This window comes from Canis aureus, chromosome 17 (assembly GCF_053574225.1).
Source record: "Canis aureus isolate CA01 chromosome 17, VMU_Caureus_v.1.0, whole genome shotgun sequence".
NCBI lineage: Eukaryota > Metazoa > Chordata > Mammalia > Carnivora > Canidae > Canis > Canis aureus.
In genome coordinates, this window is record NC_135627.1 from 18,561,074 (window position 1) to 18,583,744 (window position 22,671).

The window sequence follows — 22,671 nt, forward strand, 5'->3', positions numbered from 1 at the left end:
GGATGAATTGGACAGATTGGACAGTTCCTCTTAATATATCTAAAACCATAATTTTTTATTTGTCTTACAAAAGAACAGAAGTATTTCAGGTCATCTGTTACTGAGGATTATAAACTCAGGCTTTTGACCTTAGGCAGACTTTGGCTCTTTTATCCACCCCAACCTAGATGCCTTCTCTGTCTGTGATAAAGACCATCACACCTAATATGTCTCTAACCCAGAACACATAGGCTTCTTAGAGTTCTTTAGACTCTGGTTTCCCAAAAATGTCTGTGGAAGTTCACATAATGAGACATGCATGATTTTAAGATTAAATTAGAAAATCAACTAACCAACATCTTGAGTCAGCCATAGGCAGAAACTCTTATCACTCATCCTTTTTCTTCTCATCTTTCAGCACTCAGTTTTGAACGCACACCAAAGTATTCCCCACCAAAGTATTAACACCAAGTCACCTTTCCGATTCCCAAATCTCTTAGTTTTCAATAACCTGTATAAAAATTCCTGTTCTTCAGAGTCCTCTTCTCTTTAAAAAATTACTGATAGGTGTTCAGTGATACTAATCATTCTTAACCTGTCAGGTAATACAAGAGTTCTGTTATAAAAGAAATTGCAGTAGATAAGAAGAGAGAAGATATATGGCATACAAATGCAAAAAATATTATAGGTGTCATGGTGGAGTTAGAGGTTACGACCAAACGCAAATGAGTCTCATTCCATGATGACTCAAGATGAAAGTGGGAGTTTGGCAAAGCTGCATGTACAGTTGCCTGGAGAAAATGATGTAGTTGAAAATCACTCCATTAAATAGTGGGAAATTCAGGGCCCAAGGTAGAATTCTGTGATGAAGAAGCGTTGGGGGCATCCCCTAACCACATCTCCTAAGCCGCTTTGAATTCTGAACCAAATCAGATGGGCCATAGGTATGATGATTATTATGAAGGTATATTTCAGCAAAATTAGAAACCCGATTGAATAGACAGAAATTGCAATGGAAAAAAAAGAAATATAAAACGGACTGTTGTTTAATTCACGAAGAACATACTGCCTTTGCAATGCAGGAAAAGCAACTAGTTGTTGCATTAATGAAAATCAGAACAATCCTGAGATCTGACTGCTTTGTAGTCCCTAACATTTGCAAACCAGGCCAGGTGTTTAAAAAAATAAATAAAATATAGTTGAAAGCAGCAAGGTCAGGAAGAAGAAGAGAGACTGAAGATGAAGTAGCATTTCAGATAGATAATATAAAGGAAAAAAAAACTGAAGTTACAAAATACTATATTGACACTCCAATGAAAATTTTTTTTAAAAATGTAAGGTTTTTAAAGAGAGGTATGAACCAAGGAGGAGCATACAGGGATCAGCTTGTAGCTTTGTAGCTTTGTATCACAAAATAAATTGACAGATACATTCAGCTATCTATCTATCATCTATCTATAATTTCCAGGAAAACTATCATTGTCTGGAAATCTGATAATAGATAAGCATGAAGTTTCAGAGACCTCTAAAGTCTTATATTTTTACCTGATTTTTTAAAAGTCAATTATATTATGTTGAGAAGGGGCACCTTATCATAAGAGTTTGAAAGGAAAACACTGAATTATGAAAGCAGCATTAAGGAACAATAACTAACTCAAGATGAAGTAGAAATCATGTGGATTATTAATTATACTAGTATACCTCAGAGCTACTAGCTAGTTTGAGAGTTGTTGTGCAGGTCATAAATTCCTGGAGACTGGGGGAGAGTAATTGAATTATCTGTCTATTAGTCAGAAGGGAAAAGGAAGCTCTGGTAATTAAGGAGCTGTCACCTGCACTTCAATACTCAGAAAGCCCAGCACAAATCATCAAACAATCAATTTGTAATCACAGAGAACTGAGAACAGAGCTCTGAGAACAGAAAGACTGACATGCCTTTCAGAGAACAATTTTGTTTCATGATGAAGAGACAGGAGGGGTAGGTAAGAGGGACTTCAAGAGATAGAGGCTGCATGGAATTCAGTCATACATTTTCATCTTGAACCAGAAATTCTTTGAACTGCTGAACTCAACATAGCAGTAGAGTATATGACAGGCATGCAGTCTTTAAAATCACTTGAATTAAAATAGATTTTTGTTTCACAATTTAAATACTCCTTACATACCACAGATATATGAGATTATTTTTATCTACAATCACAAAAGAATTCCACCTCTTTGGATGAGCACAAAGGTGATTTCACCCAATTTTATAGGACTGTCATAATATTGAAACAATCAGTATGGCTCTCCTATTCTTCCAGACAGCATGTCTGTGCACATAAATAATCTTATCAATCATCTCCTAAAAAATGCCTTCAGGAGAAGAAGTCTTGCCAAAATAATCACTTTGCTCTTATAATGAATGATAGACTTAGTCTCAGCTACCAATTTATCCTATTGATATGTTTGGCATAATTTCTCTAGAATGAATCCAATGAGTATTATAACCTATCGTAAGAAAGGGGAAAAACACTATTATCCCCAAATGTGGCATACACTCACTTGATATTCATTTCTTCAAAATTCAAGGGCATTATTTATCTCAAATAATGTGCAGGTCTCTGAAATGAGTATTTTATTTGAGGATTTTAGTGCTTTCACATAGTGATCATTGCTATACTTCCTATTTTCTTAAGGAGAGAGTAGCTAATAATTCAACATTGCAGCATTTATTGGGACTTGCCTTAATATTGAAGTCTTCTTAGATAAATTCACTAGTTCCGTATTTAACCATATCCATTAATGCTTTGACAAAACTATACCTAGTACAATTACTACAGAAATCCAAATTAGTTAGAAATTGAATATAAAAATAGGGCTTTCACTTAAAAAAAAAGAATTATAAAAAGAAGAATAACAGCCTGTAATTCTAACATCACTGCAACATCTGTTGTCATGAAACATAAATACAATGCAAATTTTTAAAAAGCCCCTCAATACTTAAGTGTAGTAGTACTTTTCATATAACTATTCAAAAATATTCTATGCAGAACCAATATTGCTATTTTTTATTTATTCAGATCTGCTGGTAAAATACGTAATATCCTAGTTTTAACTATTTTTAATTTAATAATTATTTGAAATTACTCCACAGTAGTAGATAAAAATATGTATTGTTTTTGACTAACACCTAATATTACATAGTGAAGACACCATAATTAACCAGATATGATGGATATTTAGATTTTAGCACTGACTTTGCATTGAAGGGAAAAAAAAATCCTGCTATATATTTATATCAAGAATTGTCTGAGCCACAAATAAAAATACAATTTAATATATATATTTTTAAAAGCCAAGTATCCATGAGGGTTTTCTCAAGGTCAAATAGAAAAGAGATACCAACCAATCAGCTTGTTTTGGAGCAATTAGGGAGTCATGTTTTGGGAGAATTAAATGAGATAATGCTTATAAAACCTTGGCTGAAGGAGAAAATAATCAGGGCTGAAATGTTCATACTAGAAGTAGCCTGGAGATGGTGCTAGAGAGCCAGCGGTGAGGTTGTCTGCTACTAGGGGAGCCAAGAGAAGGGCAAGTGGGTTGTGAACCCATGAAATTGGGATGGACCAGAAGAAATACTCTCAATGATAGGAAAATGGCAGTTAAGGTGATGAGGTACAAGGGGTGTTTCAGAGAAGACTAAGGCAAAGTGTAAGCTGTTCTCAGGAGAGTGGAGTCAAACAGTGCCCTTGGAAGTGGCTGACAGACAGGAGGGGAGAATACTCTGGAAGCAAATGAGAATAACGAAATTCACTTATTTTCTTTATTAGAACTGCGGATGCTTTGTATATAGAATTCTTGCTAAAGATGAGTTTTTTAAATTCCTAAACCATGAATGAGGTCTTAAGAAATATATGATATAGAAGAAAATATATTCATTGAGTTGAAAATACTATCCCTCTAAAAACTTTTCCCAAATCACTGATTTCCCCAACAGCATTTCCTATTATATAAACTCCAGACCAAACAGTCAAAAGAAGTAGGACAAGTTGACACTAAGGTTCTTGCAGCTCTAGAATGAGATGATATAATACAATGCAATATATTACATGTCCTTATAATATACTAAATATTTCATCAATCACCGTGGGATTCTCATTAGCCCTTGTAGAAAAATCATTAATACACAAAAAAGTTCAATTCCAGCTTGAACAAGATGAAAAGAGAAAGCAAAAGCCAAAGTATAATTTAGTTATTAGATCTAAATGGTAGAATTTCTACTGAAATGAAAGCTATAAGACCTCAAAGTTTTAGGCATACTATCAGTGCTCTGAATAAAAGCAAGAAAAATAAATTTAGAAAATACATTCTAACATCCAAAGAACATAGTGAAAAAAGAACACTAGCCATGTCAGCCAAACATTTTATTTAATTCTGTTCCTGTCTTTAGTAATTTTTTTCTATAAAATCTAAGAATTTCTATGACATATTCAGATACAAACTACAAGATAACCATTTAATGTATCAGGAATATAAGCTTTAACTATAATAAATACGGTCACACAGAAATATGTAAACAGTTTTTATTACTTTAAATGTATTTAATTGGAGTATATGTTATGGTAAGCTTAATTTGCTAATGAATTTTTTTGGTTAATGATATTTTAAATAAATGTATCACTATTGTGATAACTAAACTACCTATCTTCATGCGGAGTAGGCATTTTTGTAAATCAGAAAACTTAACACCCTATCTTTCTTTTTGTAGATTTTTCAAAATAAAATATACTAAAACATTCAAATCCAAATGCAACCCAAGCCTACATTCTATACAATCACCAGCATTGGAAAATCAAAAGACCAATTTCCATCCAGTTATTATTGACCAGTGTTATACATTATGGAGAATTTAGGCCTTTCTCAAGCTCAGGAGATTACTTCAGAGTACAATCAGTTATAGGAAGCAAAGGAAAAGAAAATGTCAAAGAAATTCTAGACAATGAGGAATAAAAGGTAAAAAAATTCACTCCTGAGCTTGAGAACAATTGACAACATAAAAATGGGGCAGCCCCAGTGGCTAAGTGGTTTAATGCCGCCTTCAGCCCAGGGTGTGATTCTGGAGACCCGGGATCGAGTCCCACGTTGGGCTCCCTGCAGGGAGCCTGCTTCTCTCTGCCTGTGTCTCTGCCTGCCTCTCTCTCTCTCTCTCTCTCTCTCTCTCTCTCTTATGAATAAATAAATCTTTAAAAAAATGAATAATGCTTCAAACAGACACAAATGGACATACCCCCGCCTTACATAGATACACACACACAAAGAGACACTTGTAGGATGGACATATTAACACCGCTGAGACCCATATTCATCTATCAGTGAATCTTTACACAGGTATTCATATTTCAATGAATTTCTTCACTTTCTAAAACTCATAAAGTTAAACAAAAAAATGAGCTACTAGATACAAGATGGATTGAACAGAAGTTAAATAACATTATTGAAAAAGTGGGATTATTGGTAGGTCTGAGGTAGGTAGAACAGAAGAATGTTCAAATACCACAGAATGCTATCACATTTTTAAAATGTCAAAAAGGATCAAATCTATTTCTAACTAAAGAGACAAAATTGATGTACACTCTAACCTGTGTGGCAAAGTTAAAACTGAAGTGGTTCATTCAAGACCTGGGAAAAGAAAGCAAGGATGAAGGAGCCATTGTATTTTCACATACTACTACACATAAAATACCTTTTTACTATATCTTCCCCATTCCAGCACGGCAGCCCATCAGCAGCGGCTAATTCATTTACACAAAGCTCATCAGCCAGGCCTCCATAGAATGTCCTGTACAGTCGAAGGCTGTTGATAAATTCTCTGAATAAGAAAACAAAGAAAACAATTAAACCCAAAAATCCATAATAAATGCCAATATAAATGGTATAATTTGTTATGTGAAAATTTTAGAATGGAACTTTTTTTTTATTTTCACCACTTATTTTTTATAGATTTTCAATACTCTTCAAACAATCAAGATAAACACTATAGTTTTTTGTTTTTTTTTTAAGAATGCTAGTGTTCAAATTTACTCTTTTGAATCCAAGTTTTCGCAGGGTATGAATTTTATATAACTCAAATCCAAGAAGTTGTGATGGGTACACACACACACACACACACACACACAAACACACACACTTTTTGTAGTATCCCTAAAAGCCTTTACTAGCTGTGCCATCTAAATCACAGTGATACTAACTACTTACTTTCCTATAAATAAATGCCAGAGGCTTTTAACAAGCTAATCAATTGCTTACTAATTAAAAATTTATTAAATTTGGTTGGTTTTCCTATTTCAGTCTTCTCTTTGGTATATAACAACATAAAATATATGTCTTCACTAACTATGAGAAAACACAGATATTTAACATATTTTAAAAGCATGAAAATATAAGTTATTGGAAGGAATAGTATTTAATATATTAACTGTTTTTTTTCCTTCTCATGCTACATCTCTTTCCCCCATCAATTATGGGAAGGGAAAAGTCAACAAAATGTACTTTGCTTTTTAATTTAAAAAGCCAAAACTTTCAAGTTTTAAAATCAAACCTTTGAGGTCCCAAGAACTGTAGCATTTCAAAGAACTGAGCCCTAAGAATCTATAGTTCTGAACTTTTTTACATAAGCTAATATTTTGGACAATGAAATGAAAAAGCCACTAGCTTAATACAGAGGAGATGTCTTCTGGACTAGAAGACAGGGACAAGAGAAGGAAAGCAGAACAGAAGTCCACAGGTTGAGTAGTTAAAATGCAGCGATTATGAAATTGCATCCTCCACTGATATTTTAAAAATAATTTCTTTAAAAATGAGGTAAAAAATAAAAATAAAAAAATAAAAATGAGGTCAAAGAGGAGGAGCTCTAAATTATAGCTGAAATGACCAATTTTTTAAAAAATTAAGTGATTTTGACAGTACTGATGTTGAACTGTATTAATTTTAAAATTCTCTCTCTTAGTGGTTTTCAAAGAACTATTTGTGGAAATGGTTGGAGTTGTAAGTAACAGACTATAGGAAGGATAAATGTCATTTTCAAATATGTAAAATCTGAAATCATGGATCAGAAGTTCCCATAGCAAGTGTTTGCTGAGGATTTAACCAAATATTTAGCAAAGCTTGATCAGACATGGGATGATAACATGACTGCAGGAAGCAAAAATCAGACTTAACTTCTAACTTATATTCAGTCCCCAAAAAAGTATACTATATTTTCTCACTAGCAGAGTAACCACTCATTTATAATTTTTTTTTTTTTTTTTTTTTTGAGAAGTGGGAACGGGGAGAGAGAAAAGGAGAGAAAGAATTTTAAGCAGGCTCCACACCAGTTCAGAGCTTGATGCAGGGCTTGATCTCAGGACTCTGAGAGCATGACCTGAGCTGAAATCAAGAGTCACACACTTAACAGACTGAGCCACCCAGGCACCCCTATACTTATTTATACTTTAAGTTGGTTTCCTCTACTAGAAAATAAGTGCCCCCCACCCCATGAGGGCCATATTCCTACTAACTGGAATGCATGAACAAATACCAATTCTCATGTTGCAGCTACTAAACTATAATGGATGAAGCCAACTGATTCTTTCCTAGAGGAGTGGGGTTTAATAAATGGAAAGGTGGGGGATCCCTAGGTGGCTCAGCAGTTTAGCACCTGCCTTCAGCCCACAGCATGATCCTGGAGTCCCAGGATTGAGTCCCACATCAGGCTCCCTGCATGGAGCCTGCTTCTCCCTCTGCCTGTGTCTCTGCCTCTGTCTCTCTCTCTCTCTCTCTCTCTCTGTGTGTCTCTCATGAATAAATAAATAAAATCTTTAAAAAATTTTAAAAAATTAAAAAATAAATAGAAAAGTGTGTGTGTGACTCATCCTGAATTCCGTTCACTATAAATGATCATCTGTTTGGAATCAAAGAGTCTTCTAGAATGAAGAGGCCTGGCACAAATGACTAGAATGTTGAAATCTCCAAATTGATACTATATAACTGAATTGATATTTCTTATGGACCTCAAACCTCCTCCTCCAATCTTGATGAATGGTGTCTTCACAATAAATAGATCATACTGAGAAAGCTTTACATCTTTCCTTCCTAGTCCTCTTTCCCAGTGCTACTCTCATTGCCTTAGTTAAAGCCCTTATCATCTCTCTGGAATGAGTGCACTAGAGTGACATACCTCTCATCCTCCAAGAAATCCACCTCTTAAAATTCAAATCTGATATCCCCTAGACTATGTTACTCACTTGCTTATAGCCATCAATGGCTCTCTAATCTCGACAGCTTCAAAACCAAACTTCTTGGAGAGGCATATAAGGCACACTCTCACCTCCATTTCAGCAGCAACCCAAACCATAGTTTAGGCTTCCACAAGAATGAAAGACTTGCTGTTCCCCAAACACACCTTCCTGCCTTTGCATGAGTTTTCTCAGAAAGAATCGTGTCCTAGAAGATTTCCACTCATTCTATAAGCCAGCAGCTATCAGTTACTTGTCACAAACTACTAAACACTATTGAGTACCAAGCTCTGTGTTGGCACTATAGCTAAACAAGGCAGTCTCTACCTTCTAACAATGCACTTGCTGGTGAAAATCTACAATAATAGCACAGTTTTAATGGAGCCACATTTGAGGACAGAGAAGGAATCAGGAAATATGTACAAACAAGATACTACTTCAGTGTTTCATGCAAAAAAAAGGCACAAGCAAAAACAACAACAAAAAACAATAAGCAAATGTAAAGAGGAAAGAGAATATTGTGTGTTCATAGTCTCATAAGCAGTTTAGCTAGTGGGGAGTGAGCTTATGGGAATTATAGTTAAAAAATAGAAAGAGGCGGCCAGTTTGTAATCAGCCTTATTGGTCATCTCAGTGCTATTCACCAGGAGAAGAAATAAAGGAAGGGAAATATAATTCTTTCAATGTTCCACACTATACTTAGGATTGCTCTTCCCTTGCTCATATTTTCATCTTTCCATGGTGCATATCACTTTCTATTCTAGCATATCATGTACTTACTTACTATGTTTTATTGTTTCTTATCTGTCTCCCACTCTAGTATAAAAGATTCAGGCAGGCAGGGACTTTCTGGTTACTTTTTTGTTTGTTTTGCTCACTAATACAGATCTTAAAACAGTTGTGAAGGCATATAGAAAGCTAGATAATCAGTAATTAAATTAATGAATGAGTTAAAACTAATTAATATTAAGCCTACTCTCAACATGTTTGGTTTGGGATTTCTTTAGAATATACAGAAAAGAGAAATCAAGTAGAATGTTACTTTCAGACTTACTATATATAACATCATCTGCGGGTCTTGCAAAATGCAGATTCAATTGGATAGTTCTGGGGTGGAGCCCAAGATTCTACTTTTCAAAGAAGCACTCAGATGATGCCGAAACTACTGGTTCAAGAACCATGAATACCATGGATGTTTGCTGTTGGATATGTAACCTTGGAATTGGGAGACTGGATGTGTAATTTGGGAGTCATTATCTCCAGAGGTGGTGACTGAAGTCATGAAAGTGGATGAAATCTCTCAGGCAAATAATAAGTAGTAAGAGAAAGTCAAAGGAACTCAGAAGTAGATAGAAATGAAGAAAGGAAGAAAATCATCAATGATAAGAGCTGTTAACATTAAAGAATAAGGAAATTTGAACCTAGAGAGGTTACCCAGAGTATAAAATGCCACTATGAGAGGTTACTTAAAATAATGAAAATGTCTTTCATATGTAGTCCCTCAAAAATCTGTGTGTTGAGACAAGGCTTTTAAAAAGTAAACAGGCTCAAATGAGGTCATCTGGATAGATCCTAGTTCAAAAGGACTGGTGTCCTAACAATAAGAAGAGATGGTAGGAGTGCATGCACACAGAGGAGAGGCTATCTGAGGGCACAAGGGGAAGGTGGCCATCTGCAAGCCAAAGAGAGTAACAACCTCAGGAGAAACCAAACCTGCTGACATCTTGATGTTGGATTTCTAGCTTCCAGAACTGTGAGAAAATTGATGTCTTTTGTTTAAGCCATCTGGTCTGTGGTATTTTGTTATGGTGGCCATAGAAAACTAATACAATGACGAAAGCATCTGAAATAGGGTAATGGACTTCAGATTTGCAGTATGATGAGTAGTAAAGCAAGTGAGAAATGAAAAGTAGAGTCCCAAAGACGAACATTAAGGGAGGAGGTGTGTGTGTATGAACATGCAAGAGACTTGAAAATATTTGTGTATGAAAGGGAAGGAGATAACAAGGGTTTATGGTTCAATAGTTTGTCCTTAAATATCCCAATTCTCGGCATTCCAAGCACAAAGCCACTCTGAAGCTAGCTTGAGTATGCGACTTGCTCTGGATTCTAGTAAATGTATGCAGGAGTGATGTATGTTCCCTCCAAGCTTAAGCTTTAAGAACCAGTGTGGTTTGCCAGCTTCTGTTTCCCTCTTCCCTGATGACTGGAAATATGTCACAGGGAGGCAGCTTTGTCACTCTGAGGCTTAAAGCCAGGGTATCTTGAGCAGCGCCCTCTGCTGGTCTACAATGTGAATAGGCTGTGGAGAAAAATGCTTTTTTTATTTTATTTATTTATTTATTTATTTATTTATTTATTTATTTATTTATTTATTTTTTGTCCTGAACCAATGATAGGTTGGGGTTGTTTGCTACCATATCATAATTTAGTTTTTCTTAATTGATAAAAATATAGAAAAAGAAGATTAAAAAAAGGATAAATCACAAAATCTGAAGAGAGAGTAAGAAGTACTGAAAATAGAGTGATCACCTTTAGTACAAATTCTCTAGGAGTAAAATGACTGAAGAAAGTCTGTGGAAGTTAAGATAAAATATTGGTTTGTGAAGACAAAAACTTGAGGGGAGAGCCTACCTCAGAACTTTATATTCTGTGTTTGGAAGATTTTAGGTCACAGGAATTAAGAGTAATGTTGCAAGAAGTAACTGCATTGGAAGGCCAAGGGATTTACATTGGATACAGAAAAAATTGAGTTGGGAAATGAAGGGGATAAAGCACCAGTAGCTATAATGAGGTAAAAAAGATTTATCTACTGCCACAGAGTGAATTAATGTTGGTCCTATTATAAGAATCCATAGTTCAGTTCCCAGGTCAGTGTTTGGCCTACTACACACCATCATGCCTCTTTTTCAAGTTTTACATGAAATGTCTCAATGAATAAAATATTATATTCTTTGGATGATTCAAAATTTCACTTGCAGAAGGGTGACTATATCCATGCAATTATTTTTCTACAGTTATGAGAGTCTTTCCAGTTAAAACTAGGAACATAATACATGTAGGGAGATGCTGAAAGTTCCAGCTAATTATCCTTGAGGGGCTATGTTACCTAAGTCAGTTATTCGCCTTAGACTTCAGACATCTTACTTAAAGGTCTTAAGAGTAACAGAAAATATTTTTAAAATATTTAAAGTATTTTTTAAAAAACAGAAAAACATTCTGTGTCGGAATATCTATTCAAAGCTTATATATATGTCAAGGCCATACACAAATTAATAATTTCTCATTTGGGCCTGCAACAGTTTAACAAATGACATCCCAGTCTAGATTTGCCCTCCCATCTTACTTTCACTGAATGTCCCATGTTATAACAAGAATTGGCTTTTCAGCCCAATACTTCCCCTATTTTCAAACCCTAACAATTCAGGTGGCTAGCGGATCCATTCAATAAAGGCAATAGTCATGTCTTCTTTCTATCCCCAGGGTTTGGATCACAGTTTGGTACCGATAGGCCCTCAAATTCTCACTGAATTGGTCCCAGCTGTGGTCTTAGTTTTTAACAGCTTCCAGAATTAGAAGTTTCTAAAAGAAATGTGTTTTTCAAATGATAACAATAATTGAAAGCCCTTACAGGATACAGTTGACTTGGGAAACTTTTAATTAGAGGACCCTTTCCTAGATTGAGGAGAAATAGCTTCCTGGTGGCTGCACTAGAAAATGAAAAACTCGAAAGAGCAGGACCACAAGACCACAAGCTGTGCCAGACTACACAGGCTCAGTCGGAGTCCATATATACGCACTACTGAAATTAATATGTAGGGACACAATAATATTTAATCACACTGCTCTGCAAGATAGCTATCATAATTAATACCTCACGGATAGACTGTGTAACAAAAACAGAAACAAGACTGAGATCGTCTGCTCCAGTGACTCTCTGTTATAAGCGCATACTGTCATCACCAAGGAAATGTTTAAACATATGTATATTTAGATTTCTCCCTCACTCAGATGTATTGGTCTGGAGTGGGATCTGAGTACTTCTGAAAGCTTTCTATAAGATCCAAATGGGTGGCCAGGGTTGAGGACCTATGAGTTAGTCCAATTCTCTTATTTTGAAACTAAGGAAAAGCAAAAATCAGAGAAGGTAAAAACATGTGAAAAGCAAGGATGTTATTTACTCAGGAATTTATTTGTAGGGCCTTGACATCTTTGTCTCACTAATTAATTAACTAAATAATTAATGAATAAACACGCCATCACTCCACCATGTCAGGCTGATATTGAATATTTGATAAATCAAAGTTGAATGAATCTTTATATAGAAGAATATTTCCATCTGTTTAAAAAATCGTGTTAACAAGAACACGACTGGCAGATTGTTAGACCAGAAAACATGGATATATATCACTTCTTTCTGCCAAAATCTGCACTTAGATGACAATATGTTTAAACAGGATTCATCTGTATATTTCTACAAGTCTGAAAGGTCTGGTGCAGGACACAGGGAATGGGGCAAATTCTGCTCCCTGGCTAATGAGCAGCTTTGTCCACTGTGCTAGCACAGTAAGGAGAAAAAAGCCTGTAGCACAATTGATCATTCATAGCTTGCAGCCTTGTTTGCCCTGAGCATACTAAAGGCAAGGGAGAAACATGGACCAGCATAGTTATTGCTTCATTGCTTCCCATGCCCTTGAGGCCAGCAGCGCCAGAAAGGTCTCCTGATGTATCACGTGATAAAAAAAAAAGTATGAAAGGAAAGGCAACTCACCCTGAAGTGTCATTTATAGTTTGGTTGACCTAGGAATGCCTAGTTACTACTATAAAACTGAACAACTCTTCTGATTGGCTGGACCATCATAATTGACTTTAGTCATTTTTAATGATGAAAGTAACGTATCTTTTCATTACTAGTACAATGAATAAAAGGCACATGAAGCACAAGTTAGTATCTGTGCCTCCAGAATGTGTCCATCCCTCCCTCCTGAGGTAACCAATGTTAGCAACCTAGTATGCTTTCTTCCTTTCTCTGTGTGCATTCTAACTTCTAACATGTAACCAAAAACAGATAGACAGGTAGACAGAGATAAGAGAGACATAGTGACGGTTTGGTTTTATAAAACTGGAACCAAGGGGCACTTGGGTGGCTCAGTGGTTCAGCATCTGCCTTCGGCCCAGGTCATGATCCTGAGGTCCTGGGATCGAGTTCTGCATTGGGCTCCCCACGAGGAGCCTGCTTCTCCCTCTGCCTGTGTCCCTGCCTCTCTCTCTATGTCTTTCATGAATAAATAAACAAAAAAATCTTTAAAACAAAACAAAAATGGAACCCAGCTATACACATGTACACTTAGTTGGCTTTTGCACTTGTCAATAGATCATGAACCCATTCAGATGAATGAATCTTTGTCTTATTTATTTCAATATAGCTATGTTCCATAATCTGAATACAGCAACTCCAAATATTCCACTAACCTAATTACATTTTAATTAATAAGTCTGATAGGTTCCTTATACGTGTGGCTTAAAGAGTGGCAACCACATGTTTCAAACTTTGCTGATCTCCTAGGGAGCTGTTTTTACTTAAGCATATGGATCTGATTTTACATTTGATTTTGCATTTCATTTCATTAAATGTTGCTGAACACAGAGCTATATTCACAAGCGTACCTCCCAATCTCATGTCTTTATCTAGCAGAATTTGTTTCAATTTTAAAACATTTATAAACTGTCACTTCCTCTCCTTGTTTCCCATTGAACACAGTATAAAAGAGACAATTTCTAATTTTGACCAAAACTAATTACCTGGAAAAGTACTGGAGAAGAATCTTATTTTCAAATGAAACTTCTCTGTGGAATGTTTCAGACTACACGTTCCTTTATTTAATGACGTGTATTGATTTTTTTTATCCCTAAAGTCAGTCCACAAATAATATAGAACCTAAATTAAAAGCAGTGCCTCCCATACTGTTTGAAAATATCTGTAGAACAAAGGTCAAATGCGCAGTTTGCTAGTTAATGGCCTGAGGCAAAGTTAAGGTTAATGTGGCACTAATGAGCGGGCTCAAGCCTGTAGAGATGTCTGACCACAGTTGTCAAACAGTAGACATTTAAAATGTCAGTCTCCTGCTCAGCAGAGGAAATATATAATTACACATTTCCAGATAAGAGCTATTTTCTCTTGCATTTCTGAATCTCTATTTAATAAGTTTATTTTATTCTCAACCAAGTCATTCTTTGTGACAAAATATTTTTATAATCTTCAAAACAGAAAAATATTTATATTTCTCTTCTACAGCAATAACAGCTCTTGCTGTAAATGCTTGAAAGTAATTAAATTTATACAGATTGGCTCGAGGGAGAACTGAAATCTAGTTTCCTGGCCCCTTTCCATAGACTTTGCGACACATGGAGAGATGGGTGGAAAGGGTGAATATGACACTGAGAAGCAATGCAATATGTGGCACCGTTTATCACAAATGTAAATGTGTTGTAAGCACATTGCATTCTTATTTGCTTAAAAAGAAAAAAAAACCTTATTTTTCCTAAAAGAGTAACTCAGGGTGTACTCCCTGAACCCCACCTGAACCCACTGTTTGTTAGGGAGGCTTTGACTGAGGATCTCTACCATTCTCAAAGAGAAGGATTTTTTTTTTTCTCCTTGTAGGGAGTCTTCTTATTCATGCAACATCATTTCCCTTCCTTAGAAGATTTACTGTGCTTTCTCAACAAAGCGGAAGGGGTTAAGATGGGCAGAGGGCTGGGAGCACCAAGGGAAGGAATGGAAAGAAGATATGGAAAGGAGCCCTGGAGATATGCTAATATCCTCAGATAACTCTGCAGAGGATTCTTTTTGACATGGTCTCTGTGTTTAATGCACTGCGCTCTAGTTCTGAGCATGAGGTTCAGAGCCATCTATACAAGACACCTCCAGTCCTCACTTTTCACTAATGCTCCAAACTCAACACATTGCCATTTAATGTCCCAGTAAAAAGCACCCTTTCTGAAAGCATCCTCCTTTAAAAAGAGTGATTTAAACCTGATGTCAAAACTAGGTTTTCAAAACTAACTCTCATCTCATTTTCCATGTTGTAAAAATGTACCTCAAAAAGCACCGACTGTTCTCCATTAAAAAGGACTTTAAACAAAGATCTTAACTCATTTACAAAATTAAACACAAGGCCACATGTCCAATATTTAAATAAGTCAGATAGTATTAAGGAAATTGAGCAACCAGCCCAAAAGAGATGAGACATAATTTGTCCTACGTTATAATTTTTGTTCATTTTGAGAAAAATAGGCAATTATTTGTTCAGTTCTACTGGTTTCAGGAAGCATGCTATTGATTTTTCAACAGAAAAAAAATGTCTAGGACATGATTGGGTTAAGACCCACAAGAAGATTAAATCAGACATTTGCAAATCTAATGATTCTAGTATACTTCCTTAATATCAAGAATCATAAATGAGTGCCTATATCTTGAGATTCAGCATTTTAGGTCAAATCTTGAATGTCACTCTCTTTTGTAGTAAAATATTTTCTGTGGTTATTAACATTTTAACTATAAACTCCCTGACTTGGAGGATATAAGAACATATTTTGTACAATATTTTCCTCTCTCAACATGAGCAGAAAACTAATAAAAAACCCTTCCCTTTAATAGTCTGCCAATAAATGGGCTTCTTCCTCATGCTTGCTTTGTGTGTGTGTGTGTTCTTCATTTTGTGATTTCAATCACCTATTCCTGGTCACTGCTATCCACTAACCCAACTGATTGATGGACAATATATGTCTGGAATACATTGCTCTTGCTTGCATCTTTGGTTTTTGTGTGTCTCTCAGTGTAAATACTTGTGTTCCTAAACTCTGGGATAAATATGGGCTTTAAGGTTAGCAAAATCTATAATTAAAAGGGCTCAGAGAAAATGAGTTACTTTTGTCTTCATTTTTGTTCCTATTCTTCTGGTAATCTTCATTCTAGATAGAAATTGTTCTTGAATGTGACATGTAACCCTAGTGCTATTTCGGGTGGCAGAGAATATTACTGACTAGAGCTGAGTCATGTATAATTACCTTTGCTCAAGTAGGATATCTAAAATATTGTCCATGTGATGGGAATGATAATAATACTTCCATCACGATCATTCATATATCTGTTTGTTTGTATAAGGCTTAGCTTACATCAGAAAATTAGACAAACCAAATACAGTGAAGATGACAAATCCTTCGAATTTACTCAATTCATGGGACCCCAAAGTCGAAGTTCACATGTCTAACAGGATTCTTGCTGCAGAGGGTAAAATCAACACAGCAAAAGGAACAACTTAGACCTCTTGATCTTCAAAGTTATCAAACAGAATAAAGCATATATTTGAGAGGAAACCTTAATTTGAAAGCCTATATTATAAACCTAAATGAAAAGAATCATCCTGAAACTACCTTTGAACTTTCATTCGGTTGCCCTTCCAAGCAAAAAGTTCCACATATGATTCTAGAGATCATGGTGTGCCCTGGAAGTGGTTGATATACATTTGTTTCTTGGACTGAAGATGAAAAACAAAAACAAAACCAATAAAGTAAAAATAGTGCCTCCATCAAATGATATAATCCACCCTAGAAACACATTTCTCCTGTTTTGAGGACAATTGTGGAGGAATTGACAGCTCTGTCATTTACCTTAAACATGCAATGGGATAAAAATATAAAGATCCTATTCCCTATTTTCCCATATTATCTATATTCATCATTTAGACACTGCCAATGTCACTGATAGATTTAAACTGGTGGGAATGTTTTTTGCCGTGCAAACCGAGTGGAAGAAAGTGTTTAGTACTCCTGTTGTAGACTGAGAACCCATGATGCTTCTACATACAATGAATTCTGCTACTTTAGTAAAAGAAATGAGCCTCACTTGTCATCCTGATTTAGGTCCCATAGATTCTGCTAAAAATTCTGGAATTGTTTTTATACACTCCTACAAAAATCATCAATTTCAGTATGACATGACTTTAAATCTTCCTTACCTCTTCAAAACTTGAGTGGAGAAAAAAATGAGAACTGAATTTGAAGTTTTTTTTTCAACTCTGCATATGTTTACTGACTTTCCAAATGCAAAAAGAAGTTTTTCACTTTTTTTAAGGAGGAAAAAGGAAAGAAAACATATTCTCAGGTAGAACAGACAGGGATAATTTCATTCACAGTTTGGTTTTCTTAGTCGGGAGATATTTTGAGCCATATAAATAGAATAACCTTAGAGTCACAATGATAAACACCACTGAAAAGCTAGCTCATTAGGCAAAGCCGCTACCGGGAAATAGGTTTTTGGAGAATCAGTTTGAGAACTGTCGAATTTTAAGGTCATTCTTCCTATGGTTGAGGAAAAATATGTATATTTTTTTATTCTTTTTGTAGTGAGAAATCTGAGGAGACTTATTTCTACTCACATTATCTTAAAGTTGAGGCCCCCAATATGACAGATGTTGCAAATTAACTTCAGGACCAAGGCATTATTCAGGACCATCGACATAACTTCGAAGAGTTTAGAACAAATCTCACAATCCCTGTTGTAAAACTATGTCCATCTAAGCAAATAAGTTGTGAGTTCTAATTGCAGCCAGTGATAGCTATACAAATCTGCTTTTTATAATTTTCAATAATTGCTACTACCATCACAACAAAAAGAGTGTCTGTTAGATACCCAACACGTACACATAGCCACATCTAAGACCAACCACGATTTCAACTTCTGGTCCAGACCTTTAGTACAAATACTGCTTACTGTTAGTTTAATCATTCATTGTTTGGATTTAGTTTCAGATCTGTCATGAAATGGTCACTAATTTTTCCATGAACATCTACAAAATAAGATCAAACCTCATCTTTAAAGGTTTTATTTTTAATATTAATTTTAACTGGAGCAAATTGCTTTTCAATACAACACAATTTTGCATGTATTTGTTTATGAACTTTCTTTTTCTGGGAAGTTTTTAGCAGATTCTCAGTGGGATACGTGACCTGCAAAGGTTAAGCACCACTAGCCTAAACTTTTGCCATATGTTTGTTCTGCCTTCTGGCATTCCTTCTTCCTGTGTGCCTGGTTTTTGACCCCCTGGGGTCCTGCTTTTCATTATTCACACAGGTCTTGACACTGGCCTGCCTGGGAGCAACCCTTTCCTCAGCCTTGCTCTGGCCTGGCCTCTTGCCCCCTATCCAAAGCCTTGCCTTGGCCTTCCCTGCCTGGGGTACCTTCGCTCCCACCACTCACCAAGCACTGTTTTAAATTAACCAGAAATGTTCTCATTGAAGGGAACATGACTTTTATTTTAGTAAATTAAACTTACAGGTAATCAATAATAATGGCACCTCAAAGAAGCACTAACTTCCTTTTAGGAAATAGATTGGAAATTGCTTTCTCCAGTCCTATAAATGATATTAAATTTTTCTCTGAGTTGACTTTTTCCTGACCTATGGATATTTTCATCCATATAGTTTATATACACACAATTCATCATTAAGCCCAGGGTGTCAATACTGATTTAACCACGTAAACACATACCCCAAACACACACATCAAGAATTTTAAACATTAATTAATTTTAGTGTCACTAAGGAAGTGTTGTGCTAAATCAGGTTTGACTAAGTAGATATAAATTTATGTATTTTATGCTAACTGATCCTTATGTAATATGAACCTATTCCAGCTATCTTGGCAATGATCTGAAATAATATTAAGTGTTCTTCACTCAGATTGTGTTTAAAAGTTTTTCCTCTGCCTAAGTAATTATTTTAATCACTACACTGTGTTCTTTTGCAATGTACAGGGTAAAAATTAATTTGCTTTCATGGATAGACACATCCTGAAACAGGACATGCCCTGACTCATTCCCCTCTTTCAACTGAGCAATTTCAAGTGTCCTTTTTCGTTCCCATTCTCAATAAATAAAATTGTTCATGTTCAAGCTGTAAAATTCCTACTCAAATCAAGATTTAATAAGCACATTAGAATAAAATGGAGCTGCCTGATGATACAATATTCCATTAAGTTCTAAAAAAAAAAATTCAGAAAAACAAAACTCATAAAACAATTTAAATTACATTTTGTCTCCAACATTAAAAATCCCGTATTTCCAAAAACTTCTCCTTTCCCCACCTTCACATCCAAATCCTCTCCTATATCAAAAATATTTTATTTTTACTAAGCATCTAGGACGGTCTCTATTACCCCAATGCACAGCCATGCATGCAGCCAATCCCCTTAATTGGCGCATTCTTAAATGAGAGGTTTGGCTAATTGGAATGCTTGCTGCAGAACAGATGGGGCACTGGTGTTGAGACTCTGTCTTAATTTATTGTCCTGGGGTTTTCCTAATTACCCACTTAATTGGCACAGCCACACCACTTTGAAATAATAATGTACCGCTAATTATCACCGATTTAAGCTTGCTAATAGCTTATTTTTACCAGCTAACTTCAAGAAATCAAGCAGAGAGCAGGAACTGCCACAGGGAAATCACTGCCTGGGCTGGTTTAGACAGCTACATAAGTGTGGTGTCCTTTACAGCTGTGCTGATTTGGTTTCTGCCCAAAAAGACTACATAGTGATGCTTTTCTAGATGTTTAAAGGAACCGTGGCTCTTCCTTGACTTCCTCAACTTTCAGGGGACCTTTGAAACTGGTATGTATCAATAACTCAAAGTCTCAAATCAGCTCATTATTAGCATTCTTACATAAACAGAAAAAAGTGGGGGAGACTGAACTAGTACAATCACATTTCCAAAATATAATCAAAATAATCCAATGCCATCGTTTCACTTCCCTCCTTCCAAGCTAAAAGACTGACATACTCTATATTCAGGCTTAGCACAACTCTTAGACCCAAGGACACATTTGGACATCCTTCTTCAAATGCTAGAAATAGAGCAAAAACAAGATAAGGCATGAAACAGGAGGGTCCTGTCCTCTTTTGAAGTGAGTATAAAGGAGGAAGGGAGAGAAAGAAAATGTACAAGGGAGTTGTAAACTTGGGAATTTATAGAGAAATGTCTATATTTAGGATAAGATACTATACTTTCTGCCTTTGTTTACGTTTATTCTGCAGCTGTTTTAGGTACTTTTTTCAGACTAGGTCAGATTCCCCAGAGGCAGTATCTCAGACAGGAATTCGGATGCAGATGATTCATTGAGGTAGTGCTCTTAAGAGAAAGGTAGTGAGGGAAGTAGGATAGAGTGGGCAGGGAGAAGGTAAGTCGGGTTGTGGTCTCAGCTGCAGCCAGATTGCACAGGAAGATGGAAGCATGAACCACATCACATATCTGGCCCCATCACGTTGAATGAGAGCAAACCTTTGATCTTCCATGTCAGCCGGGTACTGCTTATGAGCCTCTGCCAAGGGGGATGAGGCAGGTGGGAGGTTAACCCCCTCTTTCAGGTGAATGAGATGGTGGGTAGTCCTCCTCCACATGGCATAGAACTGATTGTGTAACATGTAGGATATTGCAGAAATGACAGTGGGGACTTCCAAGGCTAGATCATAAAAACACTGCAGCCTCTGCCTTTCTCTCTCTCTCAGATTGTCTTGAGGAAAAGATGCTACTGAAGCCACTGTGACAAGAAAGTGAGGCCTCCTACCAACTGCTCTGTAAGTGTGCCATCTTGGAAGATGATATCCAGTCCCACTCAAGCCTTCAGAGGATTGCAGCCTCACCTGGCCTTGACAGCAATCACCCTAAGAGACTAGAGCCCAAACCCTACAGCCAAGCAGCTCCCAAATTCCCCACCCACAGAAAATTGCATAATAAATGGTCGTTGTTGCTTTAAGTTGCTATGTTTTGGAATGACTTGTTAAATAGCAATAGATAATGAATATAGATGGCTCCAATTTGTTGAGTGCAATTCCCCAGAGAATAGGGCAGCTGTGCATTATATCAGCAAGGAGAGATCAGCCATGAGGCAGGTAAAATGGACAGGAAAAGGGATGTGACTAGGGTGCCAGCAGCATCTACCACTGTAGTCACCTCTCCAGTGAAATATTTCCATTAAACCTCCCATATGACTTACAATGTCATGTCATGAACTTAATTATGGACATTTATATTTTTAAAAATGATAGCTGGCAACAACCTAGAATTCTGGACCTCATAACAATATTCTTAAAAAATGAAGATGTGTTCACATAAAGGCTGAGAGAATTCATCACCAGTAATAAGCAATGAAAAATATACTAAGGCTAAATAAAACAAAATGATTTTAGATGGACACATGGAATTACAAAAGCACCAGAAAGAATAAAATATGAGTTATTATATAAGTAAATATTGACTATTTAAAAACAATATCTCAGAAGTTGTTAAAATGTTGTTAGAAGTAGGGTATTTTTAGAAATAGAGTTGTGGAACATAAGGATAATGAGGATGCTAGAGTGGCTCAGTGGTTGAGCATCTGCCTTGGGCTCAGGTTGTGACCCTGGAGTCCTGGGATCGAGTCCCACATCGGGCTCCCTGCATGGAGCCTGCTTCTCCCTCTGCCTGTGTCTTGCTTCTCTCTTTGTGTCTCTCATGAATAAATAAATAAAATCTTAAAAAAAAAGAAAAGGATAATGGAATGAAACATTTTTAAAGTTCTTACATTATCCATTGATTGGTGAATGGATAAAAAATATGTGGTGCGTGTATATGTTTGTGTGTGTGTATATATATATATATATATTCCATCATATATATATATGATTCAGCCACAAAAAATGAAATCTTGCCATTTTTAACAACATGAATGGAATGGAGTATAATGCTAAATGAAATAAGCCAGTCAGAGAATGACAAATATCATATGATTTCACTTATATGTGGAATTTAAGAAACAAAACAAATGAACAAAAGGGGAAAAAAAAGAGAGAGAGAGAGAGACAAATGAAGAAATAGACTTTTAACTATAGAGAACAAACTGATGGCTACAAGATGGTGTAGAGATTACTAACATAAATAAATAAATTTTAAATAACATTTTTTATAAGATATACCACGAAAGAAATTAAGTCTAAAGATTTATTTATTCATTTTTAGGAAGAGAGAGCGAAGCAAGAGCAGGAGCATAGAGCCTGCTGAGCATAGAGCCCAACCCAGGACTCAATCTCACTACCCTGAGATCATGACCTGAGCTGAAATCAAGAATTGGAGGCTTAACTGACTGTGCCACCCAGGTGCCCCTGATGAAACTAACTGAAGTAAACTATGCCAATATAATTTTAAAAGACTATAACTTATTTATATGTTAAGATGAATTTTAAATTGTTAAACATAAAACAGTTTATATCTCCATTTACATTGGCAAAACAACTGATGCATTTTATAATTTCTATTTTTCAGCTACTAGAGCAATTATTTTTAGAGAAATTGGTGTGGATTTATGTTGTTGTTTCATTGCTTTTTTTTTTAATAGTTTTAAA

At 35.8% G+C, this 22,671-nt stretch overlaps 1 protein-coding gene across 6 annotated transcripts in view; it reads right to left on the reverse strand.

Moving 5' to 3' along the window:
* Positions 1 to 22,671, reverse strand: part of GPC5 (glypican 5) — a 1,330,718-nt gene that overhangs the window by 1,005,019 nt on the left and 303,028 nt on the right. For all 6 annotated transcript variants that reach the window (XR_013355588.1, XR_013355589.1, XM_077855189.1 and 3 more), the window contains exon 5: positions 5,705 to 5,830. Coding sequence is in view for 4 of the 6 variants with exons in the window: in XM_077855189.1 (XP_077711315.1) it covers positions 5,705 to 5,830 (126 nt within the window). In the remaining 2 variants the exon portion in view is untranslated. The remainder of the gene's footprint in view (positions 1 to 5,704; positions 5,831 to 22,671) is intronic.